The sequence below is a fragment of the Lactuca saligna genome, chromosome 6 (assembly GCF_052625555.1).
Source record: "Lactuca saligna cultivar CGN05327 chromosome 6, ASM5262555v1, whole genome shotgun sequence".
NCBI classification, from domain to species: domain Eukaryota; kingdom Viridiplantae; phylum Streptophyta; class Magnoliopsida; order Asterales; family Asteraceae; genus Lactuca; species Lactuca saligna.
The window spans coordinates 135,351,377-135,365,989 of NC_136422.1; the positions used below are offsets into that span (position 1 = coordinate 135,351,377).

General features: G+C 30.0%; 1 protein-coding gene across 1 annotated transcript; it reads left to right on the forward strand.

Moving 5' to 3' along the window:
* Nucleotides 1-1,758: 1,758 nt before the first annotated feature.
* On the forward strand, nucleotides 1,759-6,407 carry LOC145003373 (putative lysophospholipase BODYGUARD 1). The gene is made up of 4 exons (XM_078962501.1): nucleotides 1,759-2,651; nucleotides 2,751-3,079; nucleotides 3,151-3,350; nucleotides 5,821-6,407. The coding sequence occupies exons 1-4, from the start codon at nucleotides 2,027-2,029 to the stop codon at nucleotides 6,146-6,148; spliced, it is 1,482 nt and encodes a 493-aa protein (XP_078818627.1). The 5' UTR covers nucleotides 1,759-2,026; the 3' UTR covers nucleotides 6,149-6,407.
* The last annotated feature ends 8,206 nt before the right edge of the window (nucleotides 6,408-14,613 follow it).

Genomic DNA, 14,613 nt, shown 5'->3' on the forward strand with positions numbered 1-14,613 from the left:
CAATTTCAAATGGAATCATGCATCAATATCGTATTGTTGTTGTTACTCCAAACCTACAAACCCAAAACCCGAGTCGGATCCATAATTGAGTCAGGACAAACCTATATGAGTTGGGACAAAAACGTGATTGAGATTTCCAGAAATTGAGTCGGATCCATGGGTCGTTTTCGTAGGCGATTCATAAGCGCGATTATTTGTGGTGTCGTTAGATTTGGTTTTAAGTTTAGATGAAATGGAATCGATTCAAAAGGGTTTGTTTAAGAGACATAGTGATTATCATATCGTGGATGAAGAAATTGGGATGAAATTGGACTTTATTTGGGCACCTTACGCTACTAATCTCACTCATGTCATTATAGAATTCAAAAGAAACAATACTTACCCATATGTGTTAGTGATGGGTTCAAGTTTATGGCATATGTTACACTTCATAGACTATTCAGATTACATGATTTCATTACGATTTCTAAGGGAATCCTTGATTCCATTCCTTCCAGTGGGATCTGATTCTACTTGGTGATTCCATTTGTTTTGGCTAGGTATGCCAACTTCGATAAACAGAATGCTGAATACATAAAAGAAAAAGGGAAAAGATGACAAGTGAGATGTGCAGTTTGAATGATTAAGAACTTTATAAAAGCAAGATCTTGGGTAAAGATGAAGATGTGCAATGTAAATTTTGTTGTTGTATGTTGGGTGGAATATATATCTACCTTTGGTTTCTTATTGCAGAAAATGGTTTGTGAATTGATTAACGCATACATTTTGTTATTTGAGAGGATAATCAAACTTGATTAGTTGTATAATACATTGGTTAAGTATGATGTTGAGAATCAGGATTGTTTTGCCCTTGCAGTGAAGTGATTCTTGTGTTTTTTGAAGTGATAATGTATTTCTTTCATTGAAATTATTTGTATATATTCACTATGTAATGTTATAAATTAAATTGTAAATTACAAATGAATTATTATAAAAAATGTTGTTTGAGGGTAATTTAGTTATTTTGCACAGTGAGTCAGTTGAAAAATTAAACAACAAGTTTCAATCAGAAGTTAATCCAATCAGAACTTTTAACTTGGTCAGCTTCTAACCCAGTTAGCAACTATCAAACGAACATTTAGTAAATTTCAATAGATCATACATGTTTTTCCCTTTCAAAAATGAAAACAAAATCAAAATAGTTAAATAGATAAATATTTATGTAACAGATCAAAATTGTCACTTTAAATCTTATTTTCCCATTATAGTAAATAAACCACACATGGTATGTTAAAATGTGACTTGGATTTTAGTAACATGATCAAGAACAAAGTTAATAAACTTGAAAAACGATTTCAAATGGACCTCTTTTGTTATTGTAGGTTTTTATATACATATGAGTTAAACCTAATAGTTTTTAGGGGTGTTTTTTTTTTTTTTTTTTTTTTTCATAGTTAAGGATTCCTAATGATGGATGTAACTCTCTATGCCATTTTTTCCCTTCTTTGCTTGTTTGCTTACTTGCTTACTTGCATGACACGATCCTTAGATTTTGTTGAAAGATTTCGATATAAAATCATATTATGTAATAGATAAAAGTTGTTACTTTTAATTAATTCCTAGCCGGCCGGTTTACTCTTCCTGAATACGGAGAAGAAAATGTAGTAGTCATTCGGCGGTTCAACCACCACCAACATTTTCCCTATCCTTCTTCATTTTCCCCCCTCGATTTATGCTTTCATTTATATACCACACACAATCGCTATTTCACACGCTTTCCTCAAAAACCACTGCATGCCTTTTCGCCAGTTGGCTCATAAACACACATATACAAATACCTATAAAATATAGTTTCATTTTCCAATAAATAATATTCCAACCTCCATACCCACTTTCACTATAGCTTCAATCGACTTCGATTACTTCCACATTTCTCCTTTCGTTTTCTAATTCTTTGCAAGCTGCCATTTTTAGTGTTTTTTACCACATGATATTTTCTTTGTAACTCTCGCCTAATCTTTTTCACCCTTATAAATCTATAAAGTTCATGTGGGTGGTGATCATGGCGGAGAGTTTTGCTTTCGTTTGTAATTTGGGTGTGATGGGAAAGACGACGACGGGATCTGTTCTTGGATTCATTGGGAAGTTCGTTAATTGCGTTTTGAGCTTTCTTGTGTTTTCTGTACTTGATGTTCTTGATGTAGTGTTGTGTTATGTTTACAAGATTATTGATTTCTTTATGGAGGATGAATGGAAGTCATGTTATTGTTCTTCACCGAAGGAAACTATCATTAATAGTGGTAACATTTTGGTGTCGGAGAAAGGTGAGGTGGAGAAGATCGTTTGCCTAACGTCGACAAAGTTGCACCTTGAAGAAATCTCCGACACCCTTTATTCCCGGCCGTCGTTGGCGGTGGAGGTGTCCAAGACGACGGTGAAACGTCGGAAGGTTGTGCTTACTTCTGTCAGTAAAACCAAAAACGTCCAGTCACACTCGCCGCCGTCGTTCATGGTGAACAACACCATTGTTGAGATGCTCCAAGAAAAGATCGGTCGACGTCACAAGCCCCACCGTGTTCCACGGTGGTCGGATTGCGATTGTGATACCTGTAACTCGTGGTCGCATTCTTCTTGTAAAGATACTCTTTTTGTTCATATCGGAGGAAGAAAAGGTTCGTAATTGATTTCCATTTTCTAATATTTGTCATTTCAATCTTCTTGATTTTCTAATTCGTTTGATTGGTGTTATGAACTTATGATGATCATGGCAGATAATGTTAGCGAGAATGTGTTGTTTATTCATGGGTTTATATCATCATCTGCATTTTGGACAGAGACATTGTTTCCAAACTTTTCGAGATCGATCAAATCAAAATACAGGTTATTCGCGATTGATCTTTTAGGGTTTGGGAAAAGCCCGAAGCCACATGATTCTCTTTACACCATGAAAGAGCATTTAGACATGATCGAAAGATCAGTTCTTGAACACAACAAAGTCGAATCGTTTCACATCGTCGCTCATTCTCTCGGTTGCATTCTTGCACTCGCACTCGCCGTTAAATACCCGAACTCCGTCAAGTCCCTCACCTTGCTCGCTCCGGTAATAATCAAAATCTTTCGTAAATTCTCAAGTTTTGATCATTTTGTTTGAAGTTTTATGGGTTATGGCAGCCATATTTTCCGACGCCGAAAGGGGAGGAGGCGACGCAGTATATGATGAGAAAGGTGGCGCCGCGGCAGGTGTGGCCGTTGATTGCTTTCGGAGCGTCGATGGCCGCCTGGTATGAGCATGTTAGCCGGACGATTTGCTTGTTGATCTGCCGGCAACACCGGACATGGGAATTTCTGGCGAAACTCATCACTAGAAACAGGTGAAAATTTTAACTTCTTCTTTGTTGACCGGCTTCGCCGGTCAACGCCACCGCTTTAATACACTGATCAGTTTAGCTTTATGACAGCAGTCCGTCGTCATCACAAAATCTTACTTCTTAAATCCTTGAGTAATTAATTTTCAGAAAAATATATAAATAAAAAAATAAATAAATAATAGATTAAATTATTAGTTGAGAAAATTATACAAATGATTTTCATGGTTGGTAGAAAATATCACTGTATAAATTTTTGGTGAATTTTTAGTATGATTGGTAATTTTTGGTCCTTTGTATATCTTATTTTTTCGGTTTTGGTTTATTTTTCAAGTTTGGTTTTAATTTGAGATGTATGGAACCTTTTTGGACCATATTTCATAAACATGATTATATTTTGGGACAAAAATTATTTATAATTAGTAGTAGTTAATATTCATTTTAATTCAAATATGGACAAAGTCGTTAAAAGTTCTAAAGACTAAAACTAAAAAAAAAAACTTGTGGGACCAAAATTATGAAAATTAGCTATAAGGACCAAAAATGTAATATAATTTAAAAGTTAAATACATTTACACTTTCATTTTTTTTCCTTTAATCGTCATAATATACTTCAGCATCTAATAAATTGTTTGCAAACTTCAAACGTGTCACAGGACGCATCTGATATTAATAAATGCGCTTTCATAGAAACGGTTAATTAAATTCCGTATTAAAAATTAAAATAGATTTTCAAAGGTTACATTTTTAGAATCACTTAAATACCATAGATTTAAATGTTAATAACATTTTGTAAATTCAGCAAGGCTAAGGAAATTTATTATTGTTGTATTTTATTGAAAAAATATGAATATCATTGATGTAATTGTTTTTAGAACATTTACAAATCTTAATTTTTTTTAACACCAAATGAAACCATTAATATACAGCTATTTAATGATTGGGCTACATGTTGATCAAAGCGGTGGGGTTAATTCATTAGATCAATGATGTTTTCGTTTGACTTGTATAATATTGTGACTTAGATTAAAAAGTAAAGTCACAAGTATAAATACCACTTGCTTGAATCGGTGTCAACGATTTAATGTTATTGCATGACATTTAAAAAAAATAATAATAATAACTTTTTTGACTTCAAAAAAAAAAAAGTACAAAGTGTATAAATATATTAGAGTATTATTATAATTTTGGTTTTGGGTTTTCTTTCCTTTCCTTTTTTTTTTTTTTTTTTTTTTTTTTCTTCTTAATTTGGGTTATTTAAGATTTTTGTAATGTTTTTCTTATTTCTGTTATAAGTAATATGAGTATTTTTCCCTTGTTAACGATTTTCACAATTGTTTTGCTAAAAATATGGTTATATTTTGGGAAAAAAAACATGTTATAAAAACTTAAAAATAAGGAACCAGATATATATATATATATATATATATATATATATATATATATATATATATATATATATATATATATATATATATATATATATATATATATATATATATATATATATATATATATATATAACCTAGAGGTTAAAAGAAAAAATAAAATTAAAGATAAAAAGGTTGGACGATGATTACAAATATAAACATATATTTCAAAAGTTTACTCTATTTTAACTAATTGGTGGACTTAACCTAAAGAAATACTACATATGGTTAGAGACCCGTTTTCAAATGTTCAAAAAAAAAAAAGTATTCACTACATTTATAATATGTTATATGCTATTTCAAAATAAAACTGTTAGAATTGATTAATTTGACAACCTGTATAACATTGTTTGTTCTGAAATTATAATAAATAGATTTATATATAACTAATTATTTAATTTATTATTTTTAATGTAAACTTAATGTTTATATGCCTGTTTTTTTTGTTCCTCTTTCGTAATTGTAATATAATATGTGTCCATACAGTTGGGTAGAATTGACCATTCATCAACTTTTAGCTTTCATTTTCTTTTAATTTTATTTATCACTTAATTTAACTAAATTCACCAAATTTATTAATAAAATAATAATTACTTCACCTTAATAAAAAACATAAGTTGATAAAATTTTGAATATATATTAACTGAATTTAAACCCAATTTTTTTAGTATATGTTTTTGTATAGCTTATGCTTTTTTATTTCATGTTATATATATATATATATATATATATATATATATATATATATATATATATATATATATATATATATATATATATATATTCAAACCTAACATTAATCACATTTGTTGCTCATATTTACTCCCACCTAAAGGGATATAGAATATTCAAAGGGACCAAAGCGTAGGCCACATGTTGTTGAGACTAATCCGTTTCTTCATGTGTTATTGTTTTAAAGAAAATAATACTATTTTCTTTGTTATCATCGAGCATTAAACAAATAAAATATTCCAAATTCAACAAGTTAGAAATTAATACATTCAACCACAATCTCATGATGAGTATGTATTTGATTTTTCACACAGGATTCGGACATATTTGATCGATGGATTTTGTTGTCACACACATAATGCTGCATGGCACACCCTACACAACGTTATATGTGGTACAGCTGCAAAGATGGGAGGGTATTTAGATACACTGCAAAACCAGTTGAATTGCAGTGTAAATGTGTTTCATGGTGAAGATGATGAACTTATTCCTGTTGAATGTAGCGACCATGTCAAGAACAAAGTTCCTAGAGCAAATGTTAAGGTAATAAAGAAGAAAGATCATCTCACCATTGTTGTTGGACGTCAAGAAGCCTTTGCTAGAGAACTTGAGCATATCTGGAAAAATGCAAAAACCAGATAGAGGTTTAGTTTGGCCATAAAGCGTTTGATTTGATGGTTTCTTTCTCAATTATATATATCTTCATTGAAGAACAAAGTAAAGGGTTTTCAACTCAAAATTAAGGCTATTTATGCCCATAAAAATAATGGATCGTGATCTATAGTTCCATCCAAATCAAGAAATGGATGAATCAATACTAGTAGTATATAATTTGGTTAGGTTTTTTCTTAATTATTGTTTGATGTATCGATCTCTTATTTGGGTTTTCAATCAAAGTTTGTTAATTTAAGAATACTCTTATTTATTATTATTATTATTATTATTATTATTATTATTATATGACAAAGGCTGTGTTTGATATGTCTTTTATTTGTCTATTAAGAAGTTAATTAAGTTCAATTTGATCAAATTCATACCGTTTGATACTATAATTAGAATCATCTAATTCGGTCTTATAATCTTTGATGTGTTTTTTACTGGCCTGATAAAGGATTAAATATAACTCAGTTAAGTTTTAACTCATTCAACAACTATTAAACAACTTTTATGACACATAATCTTTACTTTTTAATTAATTTTTACAATTTACTCTCAAAATAAAACATTTTTATTTTGATATATATATATATATATATATATATATATATATATATATATATATATATATATATATAATTGTATTCAGTGTAGACTTGTAGATTTTTGATAGATATGAGATTTAATGAACACAACCATATAGATGGTGATTCATCAATACTTCCTTAAATGTTTCTTGCTTGCATTAATGTGTACTTTCATGCTATTTTAAGTTAGAAACAACTTTTTGGTCCAAATTGGGAAAGCGTTCTTGTTCAATTGATCCAATCTTGAATCTTCTTTCGGTTATCAAGATTTAAGGGAAATTTGAATTCAAAAGAATTGACAGAAAATAAAATGCATTTCAGTCACATTATTTTCTTTATATTTCATTCAAAAAAGTTGGAATGTACGTTACGTTAGAGAAAAATATACTTGTGTTTATGAGGATAATTTCGTTATTTAATAAAAGAATTTAACAACGAAATCTTTTAAATAATATATTAATATGGATTTTGAAGGAATCTTTTTTCAAACCAAAATACACCATGTAAAAGAGTTCCGAGATTATATTTTCTTTAGGATTTGTCATTTGGGTCAAAGTTGAGTTTTCACAATCTTTTTAGCTTTTTAGTTAAGATGGATTTTTTTTTAAGTAAAAAATATCTACCCAATTTAAAACATTATTCGAAAAACAAAACAAACACACATACGTAATGTAAATAAAGATAAGGACGAACAAAAAATAAAAAAAATAAAACCCCAAGAAGAATATGAAGACGACACATGTGGTGGTGCCCAATATTAGGAGTGATGATGGTTTTGTTCCAAAGTAAGAGGCGCAAGTTTTAATGACCGCAAACTAAGTTGCATATTAATTGTTTGAAAAAAAAAATTAAGTTGTCATATCTAAGTCGTCTATACTTCCAAGTGTAACACATCTATGGATTCATTTGGTTATTCAAATATCATATGAGAAGTCCTCCATCATAAACACAATTAATATGATGGATGACTTGTTCATACATTTATCTTTTCTTGTTTGATATCGACTTATGAAATGGAGGGGTATTCTACATTAGTAGCACACTGTCGGCAATTTTGAAGTCATAATGGTCTAAATGCAAATAACAAGGTCTCTATATGCAAATATTTGTAGAAAATGTTCTTTTGGTATTTAGATTGACATTGTTAGGACTAGATGAAATAGTTATGTTCCTAAGAAAGTAAAGATTGTGGTTTGGAGAGTTATTTTGGATTGGTTACCTACCAGAATGAATTTGTTAACAGGAGTTCGATTTTAGTTCTAGTTATTGTTCTTTTTATGTGGTCTTTATTGAAAGGACTAGACATTTTTTCTTCTCTCGTGACATTACTTCTCAATGGTGAAATGTGTCGTCTACCTATACCTGATTTTGATCAAATTAGTGACATGTTCGTGTAGGTGGATTCTCGGTGCGTTTCTCCTTTGAAATGTTAAGGTGTGTGAACCAGAGTGATGTCGACTCCAAGGTTTTTTATAATGAATCTGTTATATAGAAAATTATTTTGTCTTCTTTGTAATTGTTTGGTTTTTGATCTAGCTTCTTTCTAGTCTCCTAATAATATTCTAACGCTAAAAAAAGATTTGACATTCTAAGAGTTTCTTTCCCATACTTTCATGTAACTTTTAGTTGTCATTTATTCTTTCCTACTTTGCTAGTTTAGTGTTTAATACATATTTCGTTCTAAGCAGTGATGAAACTAGATGGATCGTTGTGGGTACTACAGTACCCCAAAATATATATATATATATATATATATATATATATATATATATATATATATATATATATATTATTTGTAAACATGTTTCATGTTATTGTACCTCCAACTAAAAAGATTATAACATGTTTTTGAATGTCCGATATTTGATAACCACATATAATATATATTGACAATGTTTGTACCCCATATTAAAATTTCTAGTTCCGCCACTAGTTCTAAGAACAATTGGTGTACCTTATGAATCCATTTACATTAGTTTATGTATAATATTTGAATTTGATGTGTATAATTTGCATATTTTTTATGAGATTGTATTTGTTTATGTTTAAATAATGCACTTTATTAATATGTGTTAACAAAATTTGAAATCCATGTCTATGTGTGAACAAAATCGTTTTATTAGTAGTTGTAAAAGACTTGGTTTGGGTTTCTTAAAAACAATAAAAATGACAATAATGCAGAAATTAAGTTTGAATCATGTCAAACATGAAGTCACGAAAATTTAAGATGAGGAACATAGAAATAAAAGCACAAAAGTTCCATTATATTAATCTTAATTAATAAAATTAATGAAAGGTACACTAAGTTATAAGATATAAATGGAAATAAATACTCTTGACAAAATATTACAAAGGGAAATGATGAGAATTTTCTTCATCGGTATTTGGTCTTTAAAGAATGATGATGAGAAAGAAGTGTTGATGAATTATGGAAATAGAAGTGTTTGCATTTATTTATTTATTATTTTTTTAAAGTTTTCCTTCAAATGAGGTTGATGAATGTGTAAGACTAAGTTGTCACTAAAAAGTATGTATAATAGAATATAAAAAGTATTTATCGGTGAATGTATGGTGGTCGGTGAAAAAAGATTATTGTGAGGATGAATGAAAAGTGACAAATAAATGTTCACTATTTGACCATTGATATTGAAAATATCAACCATTTGCTAAAATGAGCTTGTGGAACAATGTTCCTTTTTAATGGAAAATTCCATTTCCGTTAAGGTTAGGGAAATTCTATTAAATAAATTTCTTGTGAAATTTAACATTTGTTGTCTTTTTGATGACATGGAAGTAAAAGGCTTCTACTCCTCTATAATGATCAACATCTCATGAAGATGACCTTATGGTCCTTGTTAACAATCAACATTCTCATGATAGGTTTCCGGTCTTTAGTATTCGGTCAAGATCTCATTAGGATAGGTTTCTAGTCCTTTTGGTAAGTGATCAACATCTCATCAGGATAGAATTTTGCTCCTTAACAAGCGATCAACATCTCATCAGGATAAATTTTAAGTATCTATGATAGAAGCTTCTACTTATCGTAGTAAAAATCTAATTTTTTGCTAGCTTGACAAATTTTTTCTTTAAATATAGCTATTTTTTCAGTTTTTTTAAACTTAAAACAACTCATGATATTTATTTGACATTTTCAAGCTATTTCATCTTTTTTTTTAGTGACAATCACATACACACATATTGTTCAACATTCTTTGGTTTTATTATGTAGTAACAATTTTATATTGTTTGGCTACTAGGTTAGATTTTAAGGTGGTGATATCTTAAAAGGACAAATTAGTGAAAAAAATTAAATAAATGAAATTCTTGTGGTCAATTGGTGAGAAATGGGTATAAGTTATAGCAAAATCCTAACTAGGGAATTATTTCCCTGATTGTTATCATTTCGATGTGATTCTTAAGTTCTAAGTGTTGATCCTATTATATTCTAAGAGGAGCTCATTGTGTTTGATTTCATAGATCAAAGTAGGTATGTTATTATGCTTTTAAACATACATTCCTTTAATGACTGTAATCTATAACTTTGAAAAAACTCTCATGGATCCAAGTACTAAAATGTGGCCTAACGTGTCATTCCTGAGGTATTCAAAAAACTTTGGACAAGGTCAAAAAAAAACTTTCTCACTTGCATAGAAGGTTCAAAATCAATGTTTTTCTGTGATTTTGGTCCCTGATGCACTTAAAAGGTCAATTATACTCTTTTCGTTTCTTTTTTATTTTGTTTATTGTAGTATTTAAATAATTAAAATAAATTTTCACTGTACCCCACCCCAACCTGTTGATGTATATTGTAAAAGTCGAATAGAGTGTTTTGTGTAGTTTTGCATTTTATGTTATTTTACTAAGTCATCTTTTATGCGAAGTGAAAATGTATAGACTTAGTATATTTTTTGTTTGTTCCCTATAAATAGGGACTTAGAATAGAAGTAGAATAACGATGCTAGAACTCACTTCTGCTTATTTTTGTAATCAGTCTTAATCAATATGAGATCTGATTAATATTTACTCTCTGTGTTCTTCATCTTAATTCATTCAAATCTATCTTTTCTTTTCAAAATACTCGATAACAATTCTCATCAATTGGTATCAGAGCAGGAATCAAACTGCTTAGATCTGATTTTCGTATAAGAATCATTTGCTTTTTGAGTTACAAATTTACTCAAAATTTTCCGTGCATTTTTGGTTTTGAAAATCACTTTTGATCTTCAGATTTGAATTGATTCTGCATTTGAATTGTTAAGTCGAGTAATCGATTAGTGATTTGTGATCAATTCGTTTGATAAAATTCTAAAATTCATCAAGTTTTCAGATATTTTATATGTTCATCAATGGCGAACTTCAACATGAATTCAATGACTTATTTCTCTCACTTGCTTGGTTCCTCAACCAAAATTCCGATGTTAATTCCAGAATACGATGATCAGTGGGATGATAGAATGGAAGATTACTTAAATGGAATTGATGAAGAACTTTGGAAGTGTATCGATGGAACAGTACTAGCTCCTGCTAATGTTCAACCAATTGGATCATCCATTGCATCTACTGATGTTGAAGAACAACGAAATCGACTGAAGAAAAATGAAAATAGATGCATGAGAGAACTAAGAGGTGCTCTACCTCCTATGGTTTACAATTACATTCATAGTTGTAAAACAGCAAAAGAGATCTGGAATACTCTAAAAGAAAAATATCAAGGTAGTGAAAAGACGAAGATCAACTCTGTGAAGCAATGCCTAGTTGAACTGAAGGAATTCAGACAAAAGGATACAGAAACTCTCGAAAATTGTTATAATCGTCTGAATGAGCTTATGTTTCGCTGCAATAGGTATGGTATCACTAGATCTATCATGGAGTTCAATTTAACTTTCATTATGAGTCTTCGCAAGGAATGGCGAGGTGTGAGCATGATGATTAAGAATCAACAATGTTTTGATACAACTACATTGAATGATCTTTACAATCAACTGAAAACACATGAATGTGAGGTCACAGAAATGTATGAAGAATCAAAACAAGCTATTGGTGGTCCTTTGGCTCTTGTTTCGAAAGTATCAGAAACTGATGAAAAAGATGGTTCAGATGTAGAAGGATTTTTGATGAACTCCGATGATGAAGCAGTAGCACACTATTCAAACAACAGAGTTAAAAAGTTTTTCAAAAAGCCTTTTAATCCAAAAGGAAATAATAATGATGTGAAAAATGATGTAACAAGAACTGGAGGAGAAGAGAGGAAGAAAATGGAGAAAACAGATGAAAAACAGAAAAATGCGAATGAAGAGAAAAAGTTGAAGGGTGATTCAGGAATTTACTGTCACTATTGCAATGGTGCGAATCATTTCGCAACTGATTGCATGTTGCGAAAGAAAGAAGAAAAGAAAGAAAAAGTCAAAGATGAAGCTTACTATTACGAAATGATTGAAGAATTACGTGCAAAGAACAAAGGAGTGTCTTTAATTGCTAAGGGAGAATCTGATGAAGAAGAAAGTGGAACTTATCAGATCTGGTCTTCAGGATCTGATGATGAAGAAATGAGGCATCCCACACATGGAGCAATGTTCGCAAGTTTTGAGGATTGCTAAGAGAACATTTCAGGGCAATGTTTTATGTCTAAATCCACTGACAAGTCTCCCATGACAACCAAGGTACGTGCAATTCTTGAATCTTTTAATATTCCTTTATTTGCTTATGATGCTGAAATTGTTTCGTTTGATGATACTGTGGCTTATTTTGATTTTGTTATTGTGTCTGCTAGTAATGAAGCTAAGAAATTAAATGTGCAACTTAGTGAGACACGAAGAGATTTAGAAATAAAGAAGAGCAGAGTTGAAAAATTAGAAATGCAAGTCAAAAATATAGATTGTGATAGGAATAATCTTTCTAATGATGTTAGGTTGTTACTAGCACAAAGAAAAATATATTGTAATTCAGCAAAACGATTGTATGCAAAATTAACAGCTTTACATCATTCTTCTGATATTAGCAAAGAACAACATAGGAAACTTTTACCTTTTCTTGAGTATGAGCGTGAAAAAGTTGATGTTGTTTCTTATGATTGCGAAAGTACAATTGCTCAGTTTGACAAAATACCTGATGATAGATATTCATATGGTATTGTAAAAATTGATGAATTTATGAATGCTGATGAGTTGGTTGACATTGTAAATGAAAGTTTGACAAAAAGTGAACAAGTGAAAATCTTAAAGAAAACCGAAAATTCAACTCTTACTTCACAATTCAATTATGCTGATATTGATGAAAATTCTGATAATGTGAGTGAAATCAGTGAAATAGAAGAAGAAGAAGAGATTGATTGTTCTCAATTGTCGATCATTAATATCACATCTAAGATCAAAGGTAAAGAAATAATAGTTGATTCAATAGTAGAGGATGAAGTTGATAAATCTTCAACTTCGCAACATTGTAAGTTTGATAATGTGGAAGTTGAAAGCTGGAAATCTGATGATACTAATGAAAATAAAGAAGAAAAGAAAAATTCAACTGAAACACATCAAAGGGTTGTGGTTGATCAAGTGTTTGAAAATACAAAAGAATTTGACAAAGTTTTAAATGAAAAAGGCGCACATTATTTGGAAACCAACACAGTGGTATATCCAAATTTTGTATGTACTGATAAAACTATTTTTCCAAATCAAGTTTTTGTCACTACTGGAAATGCTGAGAAAGTTCATCCTGAGTTCAATAAAATGATTGAAAAAGATAATCAAAAGTCCACAACTGAAGGTTTTTTCGCAAATCAAAACACAGTAGAAAACAATTTAAATCAAAATTCTTATGTGTTTCAAAAACAAAAATCATTACAAAAATGGGTGGTTAAAGGTGAAAAATCAAACAAAACTGTTGAAAAAGCTGAAAAATCAAAGGTTGAAGTGAAATTAAATTCTCAAGAATTCAAATTGATGGTTGAAAATTATTCAACAGAAAATAATGTTTCAAAAAGACAAGCAAGAAAAGCAATATTCTGGCAAGTTGTGACTAATGAAAAAGAACAAATTTCAAAAACATCATCAAAATTTCAAAATAAAAACACTCAAACAACTTCGAGTTTTCATAAACAAATAAATTCTGTTGACAAAGTTCCATATATTCGCAAATATGACAACAATAGAAAATTTGAGAATTCGCAAAAAATTTGCAAATAATCAAAAGTTTCCAAATGTTGACAAATTCACGAATAATTCATCAAGTTTGAAGAACTCAACTCAAGTCAAAGCGAAATTTTCACCACAACAACCAAAATTTCCAAATCCTTCAATAACAACACCAACCAAAGTTTCATACATCAAAGGAAAGTCTGATGTAAGTATGATCAATCATTGGTTTGAAGGGAAAGGAAAGAAATATCCAAGTGCAAAGTTTTCAGAACAACAAATCAAAAGTGCATTTGATAAGTTCACAAATAATTCTTCAACTGCTAGTACATCATCCCATAATTCGCAAGTTCCGGTTCAAAAATGGAAACCAGTTATCAAAAATGCGAATGTTGTGAAGGATAAGATTACAATCAATGAGAATCCAAAATTATTGAATGACTATATTTCAATATCTAGAACTGATGATGCTGATATAATAGATTCTATTACAAACAAAGTGAAAACATGGTTTTTAAGTTCCAAAAAGTTGTTTAATTCTACTAATAATGGACCCAATAAGTCTTGGGTTCCTAAATTTTTTCAATAAATGCAGGTGATATGTGACGAGCAATATGATACAAAATGGTATATTGATAGTGGTTGCTCTCGTCATATGACTGGAAGAAAGGAAAATTTGCGAGATTACCGAAGCTTGGAAAATGCTGGAGTTGTCAAATTTGGAAATAATCACAAG

Coding starts and splice junctions, on each gene's coding strand:
- LOC145003373 (XM_078962501.1), top strand. CDS start 2,027: ATGTGGGTGGTGATCATGGCGGAGAGTTTTGCTTTCGTTTGTAATTTG. Junction 2,652..2,750: donor TCATATCGGAGGAAGAAAAG/GTTCGTAATTGA, acceptor TGATCATGGCAG/ATAATGTTAGCGAGAATGTG. Junction 3,351..5,820: donor AAACTCATCACTAGAAACAG/GTGAAAATTTTA, acceptor TTTTTCACACAG/GATTCGGACATATTTGATCG.